The following is a 21438-nucleotide window of genomic DNA, read 5'->3' as shown; positions in this document are numbered from 1 at the left end:
TCTTCATATATGCATTTCTAGTATCTGGTTTAAGAGGGTGTGATGGTACACCTATAATCCTGGTGCTTAGGAAGCATAGAGAGAAGGATTAGGAGTACACTACCATCCTGGATATATAGGAAGTTTGAGATCAGCCCGGATTTAGAACAACCTATCTCAAAAAACAAAATGAAAATCATTTTAGTTTAATTAAAAAAAGAAAAAGAAAAAGAAAAAGACATTGTAGGGCCAGGCTTGACACAAGTTAGAGTCATCAGTGAGGAAAGAGCTTTAATTGAGAGAATGTCTTTATACGATCAAAGCTAAGCAAGCCTGTAGGGCACTTTCTTAGTGATTGATGGGGGAGGGCCCAGCCCATTGTGGGTGGTGTCATCCCTGGGATAGTGGTCCTGGGTGCTATAAGAAAGCAGGTTGAGAAGCCGGACGTTGGTGGCACACACCTTTAATCCCAGCACTCGGGAGGCAGAGGCAGGCGGATCTCTGTGAGTTCAAGGCCAGCCTGGTCTCCAAAGTGAGTGCCAGGATAGGCTCCAAAGCTACACAGAGAAACCCTGTCGAGAAAAAGAAAGGAAGAAAGAAAGAAAGAAAGCAGGTTGAGCAAACAAGTAAGCAACACCCCTCCATGGTCTCTGCATCAACTCTTGCTTCCAGTCCATTGATTTCAATAAAGAACTGTTATGGAACTGTGAGTGAAATAACCCCTTTCTTCACCAAGTTGCTTTGGGTCATGTTCCATCACAGCAACAGAAACACTAAGACAGGGATTATTTGGGAGAGAGGAGAGGAACAGTATGGGAACAAGTGAGTGTAATGGGGGATGAATATGAATAAAACATAATGATATGAATGTATGAAAATGTTATAATGAGTAGCTGGGGAGATGACTCAGCAGTTAAGAGCACCAGCTGTTGTTGTTTCAATCCCAACATCCACATGGCAGTTCACAACTGTCTATAACTCCGGTTCCAGGTGATCCAATAACCTATTCTGGCTTCTATGGGCTCTGCATACATGTGGTTCGCAAATGCACATGGAGGCAAAACACTCATATGTAAAATAATAAAATAATATAATGAAATTTAAACATTAAACTTAGTTTTGGTGGACATTGTTAACTTCAGTATAATCCACACCAGCTAGTATTATCACCATTCTTCTCCCTGACACCATCTCCACAAATCTAGTTTTCCTTCCACTGCTCTGGTTGCTATGTCTTAAACTCATGAAGGGTTTTTGGCTTTTTCGCATCATATGGGGAATTACTGAATAGAAAGATACACCTTTTAAAAGTAACTTCTTTTTCTTTTTTCTAAGACAGGGTTTATCTGTGTAACCCTGGCTGTCTTGGAACTAGCTCTTTAGAGCAGGCTGGCCTTGAACTCAGAGATCCACCTGCCTCTGCCTCAGACTAAAGGGGTGTGCCACCACCACCCACCTTGAAGGTAACTTCTTTAGAAGTCCCTAATATTAACACACTTTAGTAAAGCCAGGAGGAGAAGAGATTTATTCACTAAGAGGTCGATTGGTGTTATACTGAAATGAGTAACCATGTTACCTATTCTGTACCTTTATGTATATGTGTGGATGCATGCACAATACATACTGTGCATGTATGTAGAGGCCAGAGGACAGACCTTGGGAATTGTTCTGGTTGCCTGTTATCTGTCTTACTTTTTAGAAACAGGCAAGGTATCTTGTTGGTTTGGCCACTGAATCCCAGGAGTCTTCTTTACCTTCCTGGGTGTGGAACTACATACATGAGTCAGAATAGCTGGATTTAGAAGTAGACATGGGTTCTGGGGAGGGAGGGAGAGAGGGACACTGACCCAGGCTCTTTTGAGAATTGCAGGGCAATTCTGAAGGCAGTAGATCCTTAGAACTATGCCAGAAAAAGGCTGGTGTAGCACTCCTGCTCAACAGCGTAAGAAAAGCCATCCTAACCAACAAGCTAATTACAGAGGATGATAGGACACTGTACTCTTCTCACAGCTCCTGTTCAAGGATAGGAAATAAGTCTTATTTACTTTTAACCTCTCATTATAAAACATAGCTCTTGATAAACACTAAAGTACACAGCAAACTTAATGAATGAAGGGGATTGATACTGTATATCCTTCCGGCATTTAATCTAGTCATGAGTATGAGTCATCGGAATAGAGAAGGAAGGGCATAAATCACTGGCTCTATATAAGAACTACAACTCAAGTCACAGCCACAGCAACCCTAGTTTTTGTGTAAGTGAAATACCTGTATGCTTACAGAGTGTACAAGAAACAGCACCAAGTTCATAGGGAGCAGCCACCAGGAGCTCTTCCACAGTGGAACACAACAGCCAGCAGGGACTAGCCACTAGAGGGAGCTTTCATAGCAGAAACATGGCAACCAGCTCCTCGAATTACTAAGTGTTGGACAGAATATTTTCAAACCTTTGAAGAGAAACTCCTATTCCAGACACTTTATTTTATGTAGCTACAATATTGCCAGATACTTGTATTTAAGGGTTTCTAGCCATACCTTAGATGCCAAATCTTAACTATAGTCAGAGCATCTAATTTTTACTGCCTAGGTTCCTTTACTATTAAATATAGATTAAAATGATAGAGAGTAAAAAAGCCACGTGGTAGTAGGGTACTTAATGCCATGTGGCAAGCATGGTAAAGCTTTGTCAGTGAGACAAATACCAGATTTCTTTCCGCTATTACCACTTCAGCTACCATGTTTTAACAGTTTGTAGTCAGCACACACACAGTGGTTTTACTTGCTTTAAAGCCGAACAGTTTCACGTAGTTAAAGTTAGAGGGCAAGAGAGATGGTTCAGTTTTTAAAGGCACATACCTCAATCTTCTAAAGGACTTACTCCAGTTTGGTTCCCAGCACCAACAAAAGCAAATCCTGTCTCTTCAGCTGCCCTTTTTTGGTCTCCAGGGGCACCAACACACGTGGAACATACATACAAACATATGCCCACACATCAATAAAAGTAAATCTTGAAAAACCACTATAATTGTTGTTATAAATCCAGGGTCAGGGCCAGGAATGATAGCATGTGCACACCTGTAACTCCAGCACTGGGGAAGTGGAGCAGAAGGATCAGGAGTCCAAGGCCATCCTCTCACCCTTGCTACAGACTGAGTTCCAAGCCAGGACAGGTTGTGTGAGACCCTGCCACAAACAACAAACAAACAGAAGTAACTCTACCTAGGGAGACTTCCTTGACCAGCTCAGCAGCAGCATGACAACCCTGAACAAGTATTCTGGTCCAGGTCGACAAATCCCGGTGCGTTTCAACCCTGAAGAGATGCATCTCAATGCCCTGCCGAGAGCCCGTCCTTGTAGCAAAGGTAAGGTCAGATCCAAGGGAAGGTGACCGACATCCAGAACCCGAATGAACCAACCTAGGGCCACACAAATAGAACAGAGAGCTAAAGTAATTACTGCATTACTGGAAGAAAATGCTAGGAATTCATGCCCATTGGTAAGCAGAAACTTATAAAAACCTTCAGCAGTTTTTAGTCGAATGCATTCAAAACCAGATTGTAGTATTTAAGTAGATACTACTCTTTAATCCCACAGAATAATCCCTGGTGTCACAGGAGGCCGGGTACTACTTACTCTCTTCATAAAATACCTACCAACAGAAAAGAGATACAGAAAATTCTGCCAGGGGATAGAAAGATGATTCAGATTGAGAGCATTTGCTGCTCTTCCAGAAGACCTGGATTTGATATATGGCAATTCACAACCATCTCCAATACCCTCTCCTGTCTCCACAGGCACCAGGAACACACATGGACATGGACAGACATGCAGGCAAAATATCCATATACAGAAAAACAAAGCCCAAAGAATAAGAAAAAGAGAGAACAAGGAAGAAAGAAGGAAAGAAAGAAAGGAAGGAAGGAAGAAAGAAAGAAAGATTAAAGGCAGTGGTGGGGCACACCTTTAATCTGAGCACTGGGGAGGCAGAGGCAGGCGGATTTCTGAGTTCTAGGCCAGCCTGGCCTCTAGATCTAGTTCCAGGACAGCCTCCAAAGCCACAGAGAAACCCTGTCTCAAAAAAAAAAAAAAAAAAAAAAAAAAAAAAAAAAAAGCAAAGAAAAGAAAAGAAAGAAAATCCATCCAAATGTAGTGGTGCATGCCTGTAATCCCAACACTCGGGCAATTGAGGCAGAATTGTAAATTTTAAAACAGCCTGAGGTACAGATAGTGACATTCTCTCAAAATGAAGCAAAACACCACAAAAAAATTCAACCATGGCAGGAATGGAGAGATGGCTCAGAGGTTAAGAGCACTGACTGCTACTCCAGAGGTCCTGAGTTCAATTCCCAGCAACCACATGGTGGCTCACAACCATCCATAATAAGATCTGGTGCCCTCTTCTGGTGTGCAGACATACATGGAGGCAGAATGCTGTATACATTAATAAATAAATAAATAGATCTTAAAAAAAAATTCAACCATGGCATATTCCACTCAGTGGACTAGAAAAGGAAGTCCTATGATCATCTACCACATGGATAAACTTGGAGGATTTTTTTTAAAGATTTATTTATTATGTATACAGTATTCTGTCTGCATGTATGCCTCCAGACCAGAAGAGGGCACCAGATCTCATTACGGATGGTTGTGAGCCACCATGTGGTTGCTGGGAATTGAACTCAGGACCTCTGGAAGAGCAGTCACTGCTCTTAACCTCTGAGTCATCTCTCCAGCCTGAACTTGGAGGATTTTATGTTAAATGAATAATTCAAAAAAATTTAATGTGCACATGGTTCTACTTATATGCAGAACCCAAACCTGACCCAGAATTATAATTTTTTTTGAAAACCAGAATTTATCAGGGCAACAATTAGCACCAACACTTTCCTTGAGACAGGGTCTCTTACTGAATATGGAGTGAGCCTGATGGACAGAAAGTCCTAGCAATCCTCCTGCCTCAGTCCCCACAGCACTGGGGAAGAGGCACATGCTCAGGATGCCTGGCTTTCTACCTGGGTGCTGGAACCAGAATTCATGCTTGAAAGAAACACTCATTACCTACTGAGCAATCTCTCCACCTGAAACCTGGGTTTTTACTACCAGGTCAATAAAGACATTTTAAAATTAAATCAACTCCCTACCCCTAAAAGCTATTTAGGGACCACAATGCCTACTGATACAGGTGTGTTCTGTGCAGGTGGCAGGTTGCCAATTGTCCTGAAACATGTAAAGTATCAGCACTTTAACTTAACCCAGGGCAACTGTCAGCACAGTGAAAACCACAAGTAACATTTTATGATTACATAGTATTACTATAAGATGCCTTTGAATTTACAGACTTGGAGTTACCTCTGATTACTCAATTGATTACTGTAGAACTTACATGCCAGGTGAACATGAGCTAGCTCAGAAAGAGTTAAGTTTTAAAATTACTCTACATGTGATCCAAGTCAGTGTAGTACGGAGGAAAGTAATGGTATTATTCTACCATATTCAGTTTGATTGTTAATCCCATGTCAGACATTACAAAATATCAATCTAAGAGAATATTTCTCTCCTAGATTTGATTTTGAAATGTTTGGTTGGGGGATTCAATTCAAACCAGCTGCTGGACTTGAGGAGCAGCCACTGGTTAGGAAGCACTGCCAAGTCGTACCCCCCCACACACACTTTTGTGGGGATGCCAAATAAGCTGATGAAAGGATGAGCTTTAGCAGTCTGGGCCATATTAGTCCCACATGCTCAATACCACTCAGTTGTTCACATGGTACAGTAAGCCATGTGTCCATGGGTTCTGTCTCTCCCAGTCAAAGAGAAATTTTATAGGAAAACACTGCAAGATCCACAGCACCTAGGACATCCACAACACAGCAAATCTGTACCAAAAATGTACCAAGCATTAATCTTAGGAAAGACCTAAAATAAAAATTCCCTTCAACACCTCTAAGCATTACTTAATCTTCATTGCCAAAATTGTCATGTAATGAGTACACACACACACACACACACACACACACACACACACACACACACACACACACGATGCATACATGCTCACTTGCACTCACGCATATAGTTTTGATGTCCAAGAATCTATGTGAGCCAGGCATAATGTTGTACACCTTTGATCCCAGCACTCGGGAGGCAGAGACAGGTGGATCTCTGTGAGTTCAAAGCCAGCCTGGTCTACAGAGTTCGAAGACAGGCTCCAAAACTACAGAGAAACAACCACAAACAAACAAAAAACCCCTAAAAAACAACAACAACAAAAAACTAAATGTGTATATAATCCAACATAAACTGTAGCTGTTACTTTACACAAATTTAACAATATTACTTGATCTTGAAGTTTGAAGCATAATTAATTCTTTTTCTTTTCTTTCTTTTTTTTTTTGGGGGGGGAGGGTTTCAAGACAGTGTTTCTTTGTGTATCAGACGAGACTTTCCTGGAATTCACTCTGTAGACCAGGCTGGCCTTGAACTCATAGAGATCCATCTACCTCTGCCTCCCAAGTGCTGGAATTAAAGGCATGTGCCACCACTTCTCAGCCATAATTAATTTTAATTTACCAGGGATCACTTAGTTTTATAGACAATAAAGATCTTTCTTTTCCTTTTCTGTATGTATCTGCTATCTTTTTTCCTGTGTATTCATTTGAACCTGGAGCTCACTGATTCCACTAGGCTGGCAGGTAGTGAACTCCAGGGATCTGCCTGTCTCTGCCTCCCCAGGATTGGGATTACATCTATACCTGTTTTTTATTGCAGGGCTTCTGGTTATCTGAGCTCAGGCCTCAATGCTTACACTTTACCAACCAAGTTGTAGGTAGCTCCTCTTGGCTTCATTTTCTTGATGCTATCTGAAACACAAACACTAACTCTTACTCCCTTTTCTCATGCAGCATGTTTTCTTTTCTTTCTCTTTTTCTTTTTTTCATACAGGCTCTCATGTAGCCTAGACCCTGAACTCCTGGTTTTACTGCCTCTACCTCTCAAGTGCCAGGATTACAGGTATGTGCCACCATGTTTGGCTTTGTATTTGTTTTTGCTGCCATAGCCAAGATGGCTCTGGGTAGACCTACTCCTTACATACACATCTGTCCCATTTTCTTTACTACTAAAGTCCTTTGATGAATGATAGCCAATGAATAGAAATTGCTTGTTTATGAGGTGACTGTAACTTCTAGCATTATGGAATGAAGGTTTATTTAGAGTGTTCTAAATCTTTGGAATACAAGTTAATTGGTCTAACCTTAACTGTGGAAACATATCCTTGTTTTTGTAGGATTCCTGTCTTGCTCTCAGTACAAGTGAGACAAAGTAGAATAAGTGACAGTAGCTCAGTTTTTGAGGGGAACTATACACAAGCACAGTGGAACATTCTTAGATGACATCAAAGTTTTTTTATGTCAAGGTAGCTTTACTTGAGTGAGGGCAAGGGAACTGACACTTGAACTGTGTCTTTTACAAGATGCTTCTACCCTCAAGGAATTAAGGAGAGCACACCTCCCTAGTTCTCAAATTCAGGAGATGCTTTAACTCTGTTCTGTAACTGAGAGAAACCCAGGAAAGCTGTATAAAAGTTTATTTTTTTAAAGAAATCTAATCTTTAAGTAACTTTCAATTTAAAGCTCAGTTTAGTTATCAGCAAATGAAGGTATAACACAGACTTTTTTTTTTGGTTTTTCTTTTTTAAAATTTATTTTTTTTTATTATGTACACAATATTCTGCCTCCAGAGGGCACCAGATCTTATTATAGATGGTTGTGAGCCACCATGTGGTTGCTGGGAATTGAACTCAGGACCTCTGGAAGAGCAGTCAGGGCTCTTAACCTCTAAGCCATCCCTCCAGTACCCTGTATGACAATTTTAAATTGTATTTTCATGAAAAGAATGATACCACGTTGCACATGGAGGCACACACCTTTACTTCCAGTTCTTGGAAGGCAGAAGTAGGCGATTTCTCTGAGTTCACGGCTAGTGGGTTAGATATTAAGTTTTAGACCAGCTAGGCCTACATAGTGAATGAAACCCTGTCACAAAAGCAAACTTTCTGTTGTTGTTCAAAACAGGAAATATCCAGCATTCTCTACGGAAGACAGGACTGGTTCCAGCATTTCCCTCTTTCACTACCAAGTACTTTTTTGAGCAGCTCCCCTATTTAATGAAACCACAGGGCAAATGGCAGTTACAACAAAACATCAGCCACCAAGAGGCAGCTTCAGCTCAGGAGAGAGCATCGTGACTTCTCATGGATTCTGGTTTACTGCACTTAGAAAAACTTTTGAATGATTTCTAAAAGCAGTCTTGTGGGACATTCCAGTTATACCAACACCTGACTTTTTAGAATCCAAGTAAAACTGAATTTGAATGTGCTTCTAGTTGTAGTTATTACCTCTTAAGACAGCCCAAGCTTACATTTCTCATTGTTCTCCCACCCAACTTCATATATGTGTGACACTGGGAACATTCTGTGACTTCAGGACAAAGCCATGCTAATTGCTATGTGCTCTTTAGTTGCAAAGAGCACTGCAAAGATATTTTGGCTAAGTTGAATGCTTTCTCCACTATACCACAGTCTGGTTTAAATGATTTCATCACCTACTCAAAAGGCTGCTACAATTTTAGTGGTTTTCTAGTCACAGTCAATAATAAAGAAAAACCAAACCACTCCAAACCCTAATATATCCAAAGCAAGTTTAAAAGGACCAGCCACTCCCTCAACATTTAAACAACAACAACACACACACACACACACACACACACACACACACACACACACACACACACACACACAAACACAAGTGATTGAAGCAATTTATTCTGTTAAGAGTTAGGAGCTGCAAAATGGTAAGTTGGGGGGGAAAATCATTTTGTCTGTGTTAGCTTCTTAAATACTATTTTAGGTACCAAAGGCAGTAGAATTCACTTTACAGTAGACTTAAGAGCATTTTTTTTCTTTTTTATCTTACCTTGTGGCAACAAGAGGGTAGCTATGACATGGTGATGCCCAGGCATCTCTTGTCCATGGCATACAATCATAAAGCAGCAAATCCTTCTCGGTCACAGCCATGAGAACAGGCCTCCATTGCTGTCTTCCACCATCTAGTTTTGCCTGTTACAATGGTGAGATTCAGAATCAGAGCTAATGATGATATAACCATGAGCTTTTCGTGAGCACTGGCCTAATACTGGAGGAGGGGGGTGTCTTTGTTTTGCTCCCCCACCCTAATAGACTTGAGATACACAATCATTCCCATGAGGTTACTTCCATAGGTGGGTATTCTCCACTGGGAAGTGTGAAGTGGGGGTGTATCTGAAAAGCTAACAAGTCACAGGCATTATCTAGTAACATGATAATTTTACCCCAGTCCTTAAAAACTGAGCATCAGCTGGGCGGTGGTGGCAGAAGCCTTTAATATTAGCACTTGGGAGGCAGAGGCAGATGGATCTCTGTGAATTCCAGGTCAGCCATTCTACTGAGCAAGTTCCAGGACAGTCTTCAAAGCTATGCAGAGAAACCCTGTCTTGAATACTTGCCATATAAGCCTGACAACCTGAGTTTGATCTCCGGAGCTCACAGTGGTTGGAAAAAACTGACTCCCAAAAGTTTTCCTCTGACTCCTCCATGCCTGGACAGTGGAATGCACAAGCCTGCACTTACAAATTACACACACACACACACACACACACACACCAAATGCACACACAATGATAACTATAAAAATGTTGATCAGATGCAGTTTGTCTTTCTGATACTCTGATTCAAACAGGGGCCTCATTGTAGACAATGTCTCTACTGTTGAACTAGGTCCCCAGTGCTACCCTGTTATTTTGGAAAACACGGATGCAGGAGTCCTTCATTTTATTTAGGAAGTACATGTTTTGGTTTCAAATATACACATTTTTATCTGCATAGAGCTCAGTTATCTAGAAAGTTTAAAAATCTAGGAAAACAGCCACCTACTACTATTTATTCATATGTCAAGGATTCAAGGTCAAAATGGAAAGGACTATATTCAAGAAAAAACGTGTCACCGTCAAAACCCTTGCCCTTCACAGATAAGGTTGCTGAAGAACACTGTAATTTATCCCTGCCCCTCCAAGTCATCACTGACTGCCTCCAGGAGAACTCAAGTTGGTGAATCACTTGTCTCTTCAATAGCTGTCTTCGTAAACACTTTTTCTTTCTTTTCTTTAAGATTTCTGAAGGAGGCTGAAGAGATGGCTCAGTGGTTAAGAGCACTGGCCACTCTGTTAAGAGCAGAGGACCTGAGTCCCATTTGTGGCATCTCACAACTGTCTTGTAACTCCAGTTACAGTGGATCCAAAAACCTCCTCTTCTGACCTTTGTAGGCATGCAGGCAAAACATCCAAACACATTAAAACAAACAAAAAACCCAAAACACTTCTGAAGGTAATTTGGATGTGACAGAGCGTTATAAAAACACACTTGGAATCTGCGAAAGGCCTAAGCTATTTGGTTCTGTGTTGTAATTTTTTTTTTTTTTTTTTGAGGCAGGGTCTCTCTATGTAGAGCAAGCTGGCCTCATATTTACAGAGATCCACATGCCTTAGCCACCCAAGTGCCAGGATCAAAGGTGTACACCACCGTGCCTGGCGTATACTAAGAACATTTAACTCAGGGTCTCAGATTCTTCTGACACAGGGTCTCACCCTGGATGGCTTTGAACTCACAGAGATCTGCCTGCCTACCTCTGTCTTCTTAGCGCTGGGATTAAAGGTATGTGCTACCACACACCTCTGGATCTCTTTTCTCCTAGTTGAAGGCACAGGCTGATTCCAGGAGTGGAAAATGAAGTCTAGCCTATAAGAGGACCAATGTTCCCTAGTGCTCTAAGATTCATCTCTGCCAGCTGCAATCTGGTGGAAGAGTATCAGTTACCAGGCATAGTGGTGCATTTCTATAAGCCCAGCCAGCACTTGAGAGGTGAAGGCAGGAAGGTTAAATCTGTTATTAAAGGTCACTCCTTGCTACACGAGTGTTCAAGGAAACCTTGCCTCAACAATAAGTAATGTCAAATTTCTAGAGTGAGCAGGGGACAACATTTTGTATAATTTGTGATTTGTTAAAAGTGTTGATTCTTAGGGCCGGAGAGAGGGGCAGTGGTTAAGAGCACTTACTATTCTTGAGAAGAAATTGTTTAGTTCCTAGCATCCACAACTCCCTAAGCAGCCAAATGCCTTAAACTTCCTAATCTTCCTGCTTATACATCAAGAATACAGGTTTACAGGTGTGCCTGCTTTATACAGTACTGGGGATAGAACCCAGGGCTTTATGCATGCTAAGCAAATAATCTACCAACTGAACTATATTCACAGCTCTGAGCACTTAAGTTTTTTTGAGACAGGACCTAACATAGCTCAGGCTGTTACACAGAGAAACCCTGTCTCAAAACAAGATATCTTATATCTATCCAAGGATCCTTGGCCTTGCTCCCTCCCACCCCTCAGGGGTAAGAAGGTTTCTGATATTTGTGGGTTTTCTTTCCTTAATTTTCACTTGTAGGGCTGGAGAGATGGCTTAGAGGTTAACAGCACTGACTGATCTTCCAGAGGTCCTGAGTTCAATTCCCAGTAACCACAAGGTGGCTCCCAACCATCTATAATAAGATCTGGTATCCTTTTCTGGCCCTCAGGCATGCTTGCTGGCAGAACACTGTTTATATAATAAACAAATCTTTAAAAAACAAAGCCGGGCGTTGGTGGCGCATGCCTTTAATCCCAGCACTCTAATCCCAGCACTCGGGAGGCAGAGGCAGGTGGATCTCTGTGAGTTGGAGACCAGCCTGGTCTACAAGAGCTAGTTCCAGGACAGCCTCCAAAGCCACAGAGAAACCCTATCTCGAAAAACAAAAAAACAAACAAAAACAAAAATAAAAACAAAAAACAAAACAAAACAAAAAACCAACCAACAAACAAAAAAACAACCCTGACTCCACAAAAGTTGTCCTTTATCCTCTAACCTCCACATATTCTCTGTGGTATGTGCAGGCCCACACTCACAGATACACACACACCTTTTTAAGAGAAAAAGGAGACCATACATTTATATTTTCTTTCATTTGCATAAAAATATATAAAGATTTACTAGGGAAAAAGATATAGATTAGGGTGATAGGGACAGTAATACAGTAAGAATTTTCTTTGCCTATTTTCTTCCCTTTTTTTTAGTTTTTTTTTTCTTTTTTCTTTTTCTTGAGACCGAGTTTCTCTGTGTAGCCCTTGCTGTCCTGGAACTCACTCTGTCCCAGCTGACAATGAGAAATGCAATTTGATATCATGTGTGACCCCCCTCTTCCCTATTGTGCTGAACCTGGGATCTAGAAGAACCTGTGCTCTTCAGATCTAGCTTTCCCCCACATCCAGCATCCACTTAGGCTTCTGTGGTTCTTTCCATTTCATATCTTAGTTGTGGACTAAATTGAATATTGTTTAATGGCTTGTAAAATAGTTTATGTTTTCTTCCTCTGGTATTAGGGATTAAGTCTAGGCCTTGTATATATCAGACAAGTATTCTACCATGAAGTTAAATCTACAACTCTATATTTTGTATATTTTAAGTTCTTCTAGTTCAGGGACATAAACTAGAGACTGTTGTCCCTGGGAACACTACCAATAGTCTACAAAAAATGGCAAACATATGACGTCTGGGTCAAAACCACCCTTCAACCTGGTTTTCTAAAAATTTACTAAAACCTAGTTATGTCCATTTATTCTCATGATGTCTGAGACATCTTGCTTGCTATTATAGCAGAGTCAAAGCATGCTGCTATGTGTTATTAATACACAAAGTTCACTGACCCAGACATCCTTTTAAATATATATTTGTGTGTGTGTGTGTGTGGTGCATGGAGGCATGGAAAGGGTGTTGAATTCCTTTGGAACAGGAGTTATAGGCACTTGTACAACACAGCTTGTTATGTAGGTGCTAGCATCTAAACTCTGGTTTTCATGATTGCACAGAAAACACTTTTTTTTTTTTTGGTTTTTTGAGACAGGGTTGCTCTGTGGCTTTGGAGGCTGTCCTGGCACTCCCTCTGTAGACCAGGTCAGCCTCGAACTCACAGAGATCCCCCTGCCTCTGCCTCCTGAGTGCTAGGATTAAAGTCATGTGCCACCACCACCTGGCCAGAAAATACTCTTAACCACTGAAACATCTCTCCAGTCTCTTGACCCTAGTCCTAAATCACAAAAAGCACCCATGATTTTAAAAAGGATCCTCCTTGTAGTTATATTGCGATGATGATATCACGAAGAATAATTCTGCTGCTGGAGGTGTTGATGATTAGAAACCAGTAGCTAGATTGTAGAAAGGAAGTTAGAATCCTTAGCCATCAGGGAAATGCAAATCAAAACAACTCTGAGATACCATCTTACTCCTGTCAGAATGGCCAAAACCAAAAACACCAATGACAGTTTATGCTAGAGAGGATGTGGAGAAAAGGGAACACTTCTCCACTGCTGGTGGGAGTGCCAACTTGTACAGCCACTTTGGAAATCAGTATGGTGACTCCTTCAAGAAAATGGGAATCAGTCTACCACAAGATCCAGCAATTCCACTTAGGCATATACCCAAAAGAAGCACATTCATACAACAAGAACATCTGTTCAACGATGTTCATAGCAGGACTATTTGTAATAACCAGAAACTGGAAGCAGCCTAGATGCCCCTCAACCGAAGAATGGATAGAGAAAATGTGGTACATTTACACAATGGAATACTACTCAGCGGAAAAAAACAATGGATGAAGTTTGCAGGCCAATGGATGGAACTAGAAGAAACCTTTCTGAGCGAGGTAACCCAATCACAAGAAGACAAACATGATATGTACTCACTCATATGTGGATTTTAGACATAGAGTAAAGGATTACCAGCCTACAATCCACACTGCCAGAGAAGCTAGTAAACAGGGAGGACCCTAACAGAGACATACATATACATGGTCCCCTGGAGAAGGGGAAAGGGTCAAGATTCCCTGAGCAAATTGAGAGCATGGGAAGAGGGGGGAGGGAGCTACAAGAATGAGAAGGGAAGAAGAGGAAGGGTGCAGAGGTCATGAGGGAGCAGAAAGGTTGAGTCAGGGGAAGAATAGAAGAAAGAATATGTGATAGGTAGGGTTTTAGTGTAGGTGGTGGTAGGGGAGGATGGGAGGGAGAAGGGAACTGGGATTGTCATGTAAATCAATCTTGTTTTTCATTCAAATAAAAAAAAAGGACATTAGAGAGGAGGAACAAAAGACAAACAGAAGGGTTGCAATGTGGATATCCAGGAACTGAGTGATACATAATCTAAAGATATATCTGTAGACCGGCATGGTGGAGCAATGGTGAAGAGGTGAGACTCTCTCTCTCTCTCTCTCTCTCACACACACACACACACACACACACACACACACACACACACACACACACACACACACTCACACACACTCACACAGAGAGGAGAGGACAGGGAGAGGGAGAGAGAGAGAGAGAGAGAGAGAGAGAAAGAAAGATAGAGATTGAGATTATGCTGGTAGGCATAGATATAATACTCTAGATGTATGCCATAAGGGAAGCATTCTAACTCTGAGTAGGGATGAGTAAAACCCTTGCTCTGCCTCCCACCTACCTGTTCTGCCAGCCAGGCAATATGCTTGACTTCCTTGCTGCCTCCTGCTGTACTGGTTGCACCAAGCATGGCATTGAGTTCAGCCAATACCTGTGGGAGGAGAGCCATTATGTTGGTGTGGATAGCTACGAACCAGGAGTGTGCTGTGGCCGTATCTTTGCAGCGTAGGATCAAGGTATTCCTGCTATCAGGGGAATGTAGCTCTATCAATCTGTATGGAGAGAGAAAAGAGAAAAATGAGATAGGTTCTAAGTCATCACATCACCAGAGTTAACATATTAACTGAAAATCTAGTCTAATATTGTGATTTTCAAGTAAAGATAATTTAATTCCTCAGAGTCCAATCCCAGAGAAAACTATAAATATATGGGACAATAATTGGTACTAATGGCTGGATTTGTTGTTGTACTATGCCTATGGGATAGTCAATATTGGGACACTTCACTTTGCCTTAATTTCCATATCAAAGAAACAGAACCAGTGCCTGTTGGACACTGCAGGCAGGAACACCAACACCCATATAAACTCATGCACACACACGTATATTTTGTATATAAAAGATAGGGTCACATGTATACCATGTGCTCTAGACAGGGCTCACACTTGCTATATACCTGAGGATAACCCTGAACTCCCATTCCTCTGGGTCTTCACCTCTCAAGTGCTCGGGTTACAGGTGAATTTGAGCACACAAAGCTAAAAGCACACCACCTTTAATCCCAGCCCTCAGGAGGGAGAGACAGGTGAACTCTTTAGTTCGAGGCCAGCCTGGTCTACAGAGTGAGTTCTAAGAGAGCCAGGGCTGTTACACAGAGAAACCTTGTCTCAAAAAACAAACAACAAAAAAATAAAAATATTTTTTAAATAATTAGGAGCTGGAGAGATGGCTCAGTGGTTAAAGGGGCACTTGCTGCTTGCTCTTCCATTGGACCCAGGTTTGAATCTTAGCACCCCAATTATGTGGTTCAAATAATAATAATAACATAAACTGCCTATAACTTCAGCTCCAGGAGAGCCAATGTCTCTGCCTGCTGTGGTCACTTATACTTATAGGAACAGACACAAAAACACATAATTTTTTTTTAATTAGGTAATTCTGGTATAAGTCATAAAAAGCCTAACAATGAACTGAAATGCATATTATTTGAAATAAAGGGATATTAGCAGGATATTACTTTTCTTTGTGAATATTATTCTTTATGAAAATTTGGAATTCTGCTTATTTAGTTATTTGAGACCAAGTTTCACTATGTAGTCCTGCTGGTCTGGAACTCCCTGTACAGACTCAACGGGCACCAAACTTCCAGAGATCCATTTGCTCCTGCCTCCTGAGTGCTGGTATTAAAGACACGTGCTGCTGCTGCTGCTACTATTACTTCAATACTTGGCTAAAGCTAACTTTAAATTAGCAGTTCCAAGACTGGTCTCCAGGGTTACTAACGGTCATGCATTAGTTCTCTTCTAGTTTGACAGTGGGATGGAGTCAAACTCAGGTCATTAGGGTTATGCAACAAATACTTTTACAAGCTCAGTCATCTTGCTAGTCTACTTTTATTGATTTTTGTTTTTTACTTGTGTCATCTTGTATTAAAAATTTTCGAGGAGGGGTTGTTGTTCAATTAATTTGTGTGTGGGGGGGTGTAATGTGTATGTAGATGTGTGTGCCACAGTGTTGAGTGTACAGGTCAAAGAATAACTTGTGAGAATCATTTTTCTCCTTCTATCATGTGAGTCCCAGGGATCAAACGGAGGTTGTCAGGCTTGGTGACAGGCAGCTCTACCTGCTGAGACATTTTGCTGGCACTACGAGAAGGTCTCACTATGCTGCCTGATTGGCCTCTGGGTTGTTTTGTCATATTGACACAAGGTAGGGTCATCTACTAAAAGGGAACCTCAATTGAGAAAATATCTCCAGACTGCCTATAGGCAAGTCTATGGGGCATTTTTTGATTGATAATTGATGTGGGAGAGTCCAACTCACTGTAGGCACTGCCACATCTCAGGCAAGCAGTACTGGATTCTGTAACAAAGCAGGGAGCAAGCCAGGAATGTGCATTCCTCATGGCATCTGTTTCAGTTCCTGCCTTGAGTTGTCCTGATTCACCTCAGTGGTGACTTGAGAGTCCTAAGATGGCATAAACCCCTTTCCTTTCCAAGTCCAAGTTGCTTTTGGCTATAGTTTTTCATCACCCTAACTAAAAAGAGTGGGAAGAGAAAAATGCCAGCCACTCTGCTACATAATTCGTAAGTGGGTAGGGAATTGGTAGCAAGGTTATTTCTGAAAGTGAAACTAAAGCATGCACTACAAAGAGGCAGGAGGACTATGATTCTACACCATCTTTGGCTGCTTATTGAGTTATATCTCAAAAGATAAAAACAGGAACTGGGAATGTGCCTCAGTTGAGAATTTGATCCTAAAGTTCAATTTCCACCACCGCAAAGACAAGCAAAGCCAAAACCAAAAAGACCAAAAAAAACCAAAATCAACCCCCAAACAAAAAAGGCACCTAGCTGAACATCGTGGCTCCTTTGCTCAGGTAGCTAAGGCAAAACTGCAAGAAATTTGAGGCCAGCCTGGGCTATATAGTAAATTCTAGGACAGCCTATGATACACCACACCGTGAAACTATCAAAGAAACAAACAAACATAATTCCCCATACTCAGTGGTCAATGACTGCCATGACCTCATCCTAGCAAAAGAGTCAGAGCCATTCTCATTCACACCAAACTGGCTGGGAGAAGCAATTCTTGGTTCAGACTGCATGTCTTTAGACTGACCATTTTCTAGAAGGACTTATTTATTTCCACGCTGTTGCTCTATCACTGAGGCCTGCATAACATTCTTAAAAGACATACTAAAATTCGCTGGCAAGAAACAGACAAGAAATTTCCTTCACTCTTCCTACTGACCTACTTAGCACTAAAAATAGAAATCAGTTCATCCTTCTTTAGGCACAAAACAATTACTTTCTGGGGAAAAAAAAAAAAAAAAAAAAAAAAAAAACCTTTACACTGTATACTGTCCTGAGACAGTCTCTCAGATAGGTCATGGAGCATTAGCAACTGAGTAGCCTATTAACACAGAGTAGCTTTTAAAAATCCTGGTTTTAGACCCTAATTATAAACAACTGGAAGAATGAGAATAAATCTACTATAAAATAAAACTAAGCTTGATTAATCAGGAGTAGACACTAGGACAAGAGGGCCCAAATGATGAAATGGGCAGGAAGTTGTTTTGTAGGTAGGATCACCAACTTTCATGAAAAGCAAAATCTTGTAGCTTCTTGGAAAGAGGTTGTGGAAAAGTTAATCAAGAAAACAGTAAACTCCCAAGCAGAACTGAGTCTAGGACTCCGAAGAGTCTGACTTGGAGCAGTCCTCAAAACCTACACAGGCAACATAGTAATGCTTGAAATGAATTGTTTTAAAGGAAAAACTAAAATGAAAACCCTGCTAATAGCAAACATGGAGGCAGTCTGCCAGTAATTGAGCCTATGGGAGAAAGGATGCATTTACAAGGTTAAAGGTTTTGGACTGTAGTCAAAACTCTAAGGATTTCCTGGGATATTTAACTGCAATTTCATCTGACAAGTCAAATTAATATTTAGGTAGATAGAAGCATGGAATTTTAAGCTAAGCCTATATTACTTTATCTACTTGGTTATGTCTTTGACATAACCTATGAGTTTTTAGTAGCAATCATGTGATTTTTATGTCACAAATCTCACATGTATGTTTTATTAAAAAATAGAATGAAGATGAGAAACTGTGAGTGAATGCAAAAGACAGATTAAAATTGCTACATTCAGCTGGGTGGTGGTAGCGCACACCTTTAATCCCAGCACTTGGGAGGCAAAAGCAGGTGGATCTCTGTGAGTTCAAGGCCAGCCTGGTTTACTGAGTGAGTCCCAAGACTGGGCTGCTACACAGAGAAACTCTTGTCTTAAAAAAACAAAACAAAACAAAACCAAAAAAAAAAAAAAAAAGAAAGAAAGAAAGAAGAAAAGAGGGGCTAGAGAGATGGCTCAGAGGTTAAGGGCACTGACTGTTCTTCCAGAGGTCCTGAGTTCAATTCCCAGCAACCACATGATGGCTCATAACCATCCACTATAAGATGTGGTGCTGTCTTCTGGTGTGCAGATATACATGGAAAGCAGAATGTTGTACACATAATAAATAAAATCTAAAAAAAAAAAAGGAAAGAAAAGAGAAAAAAAGAAAAGAAAAAAGCAAAATAAACCACCACCGCCAACAACCAAATGCTATATTCCTACAAGGACACTGTGCTACTTGCTAAGAACAGGCTCATGTTCTCTCATGGGCTTCATCATTAATTAATTAGTTTTCCAGTTTCACAACACAACACATAATTATCAGAAGCATCTAGTGAGGCAGTAGAAACTCAGGTGGGCAAAGGCAGTAACCTTCATTTACTCACTTATTTTAACAGAGCACCCACTAGCTTTATAAATATAGAAACAAATCAAAGTAGTAAAATAATGATAATAAAAACAAGCTGCTTCCCTTTTGGTTTTGGTGAAACCTTGACATAGAAATGGAAGATGAACTATAACAAGATTCTACCACATGCCCATCAGAATAGTTACTACTGACAATGCTGGCAAGAACATGGAGCAATGGAAACTCTCACACTGTTGGCTGTTGTTAGCATAAAATGGCAGGTCACTTTCGAAGAATGCCTGGAAATTTTCTTTTTTCTTTCTTAGATTTATATTATGTATTTAATGTGTTAATATTTTGCCTCCATATATGAACGTGTACCATGTGTGGAGGTCGGTCAGGAGTCTGATCACTTGGGACTGGAGTTACAGACAGTTGTAAGCCATGTGGTGCTGGGATGAATGGTCCACTGGAAGAGCAGCCTAACTGCTGAGCCATTTTTCTAGGCCTGGAAGTTCTTAAACAAAACACACACCTACCATTTGTTTGTTTTCTGAGGGAAGGTCTTGCTATGTAGCCATGGCTGGCCTGAAACTCACAGAAAGCCACCTGTCTCTAACTAACAACTAACTCCAAACTAAAAACTGCTCAGGTGACCATCAAGAAGGCACAGTTAGGACAGGAGAGATGGCTCATCAGTTAAGAGTACTGGCTGCTTTTCTAGAGGACCAGAATTTGATTTCCAGCACCTACATAGTGGTTCACAACCATCTGTTACTTCAGTCCCAGAGGATACATTGGCCTCTTATGGCCTCTGTGGGGTACCAGGCATGCATGTGGGGCACAGGCATACATGTAGGTAAAATACTCATAAAATAATTTTAAAACCCCACAGATAGGGGCTGGAGAGTTGGCTCAGTGGTTAAGAGCAGTGGCTGCTCTTCCAAGGGACCCAAGTTCAATTCCCAGAAACCACAAGGCAGCTCACACCTATCTGCAACTCCAGTTTCAGGGGACCCAACACCTTCACACAGATATACATGCAGGCAAAACACAAATGTACATGAAATAAAAATAGACCATTAAAAAAATCCACAGATAAATAAATTGACATGTGTTTTGGCAGGGCTTACATAAATTTAAGGACTAAAGAGCTCCAAGTAATTTTACAGCTATGATCTTGTTTACTTTTGATGTGTGTGTATGGTGTATACACATGTGCTCGCTGTGTATGTCTATGGAGGCCAGGTTAATGTTGGTTGTCTTCCTCTAGCATGCTCTATCTTATTCTTACTGATGTTGCCCACATGCTTAGCTCTGTCTTCTAGGTCTTACAACTCAAGTGTGCTTAGGTGATGATTTTTTTTTTTTTTTTTTTTTTTTTTTTGTGTGTGTGTGTGTGTGTGTGTGTGTTTCCTGCCAAGACACACAGGACATACATCCTGGAAACAAAGTTTTGTGTGATCCCCACCAGCTACTTGTAATTCTGTTGCTTGCTTTTCTCGAGAGAATACTTCAATGCAAGTTAAAGTATCACCCTCACGGAATAACCAGTTTCTTTTCATTTGTATCTTAGAAAAAGATAGTCATTTTCAAATGTGGTATTTCAAGTAAGAACAAATTCCTTTTCAGTAGTAAGACTGAGAATCTTTACACTAGCCTCAGCCACCTGAGACCCAGCCTTGTACAGCACATCATGGCTAAGTACGAGGACCATCTGACTGGAATAAAGGGTATGGTACATACACCCCCACCCCAAATATTATGCAGTGTTTGACTTTTACTAAGATGAAAGCACTGGGTTTCATCACAGCATCTTTGTATGTGTATCCGCATACTTTGTTCTCAATTGTTCCCTCCTCCAGCTGGTTCCCTTTCTGCCTCCTTTCATTTTTTTCCCCAGGACTGTAGAACCTCCTTATTCACTCTGGGGGGCACCACACAGTCCCCCAAAGGTGATGAAGCCCTTTGCTGTGTGCACCACCATTTAAACTGCTGCTACAGGCAGCAGTAGTTCTTGGGTTGGGTGCCTGAGTCTTCCTTTCTGCTTTCCTTTTACTTGTAATCCATCACTACCTTGTATCTCCCTTAAGATTACTTTTTCCTTCTCATAATCCCTGTCCTAGTTTCCTGAGCTGCAAACATACATAGAGATAGTCTGCTACAATTTTAGCAGTTTCACACTGCTCTCTACACTTGGTTCTGAGGATCTCTTTCAAACCTGACAGTTATCAAATGCTTCCAGCATATGAGGCTAGAGAGAGATGGCTCAGGGTTTAAGAGCATTTGTTGCTTTTGCAGAGGATCCAGGCTCATGCCAGTGGTGGTGGTGGTGCACACTGCCTTTAATCCCAGCACTTGGGAGGCAGTGGCAGGTTGATCTCTGAGTCTGAGGCCTGCCTGGTCTACCAAATGAATTCCA

The 21438-nt window shown here is 41.1% G+C and overlaps 1 protein-coding gene and 1 non-coding gene across 2 annotated transcripts in view; both read right to left on the bottom strand.

Moving 5' to 3' along the window:
• The window catches only part of Sntb2 (syntrophin beta 2), an 82724-nt gene that overhangs the window by 15114 nt on the left and 46172 nt on the right, over positions 1-21438 (bottom strand). The window contains 3 exon segments of the mRNA XM_027405934.2: positions 3199-3395; positions 8952-9094; positions 14615-14825. Of these exon segments, the coding sequence (XP_027261735.2) occupies positions 3199-3395; positions 8952-9094; positions 14615-14825 (551 nt within the window).
• Positions 20920-21049, bottom strand: LOC113834709. Its single transcript, XR_003483443.1, has one exon. It is a non-coding gene; the product is annotated as a small nucleolar RNA SNORA68 (small nucleolar RNA).

Source organism: Cricetulus griseus, chromosome 3 (genome assembly GCF_003668045.3).
Source record: "Cricetulus griseus strain 17A/GY chromosome 3, alternate assembly CriGri-PICRH-1.0, whole genome shotgun sequence".
Lineage (NCBI taxonomy): Eukaryota > Metazoa > Chordata > Mammalia > Rodentia > Cricetidae > Cricetulus > Cricetulus griseus.
This window is presented reverse-complemented; position numbering and strand designations above follow the sequence as displayed.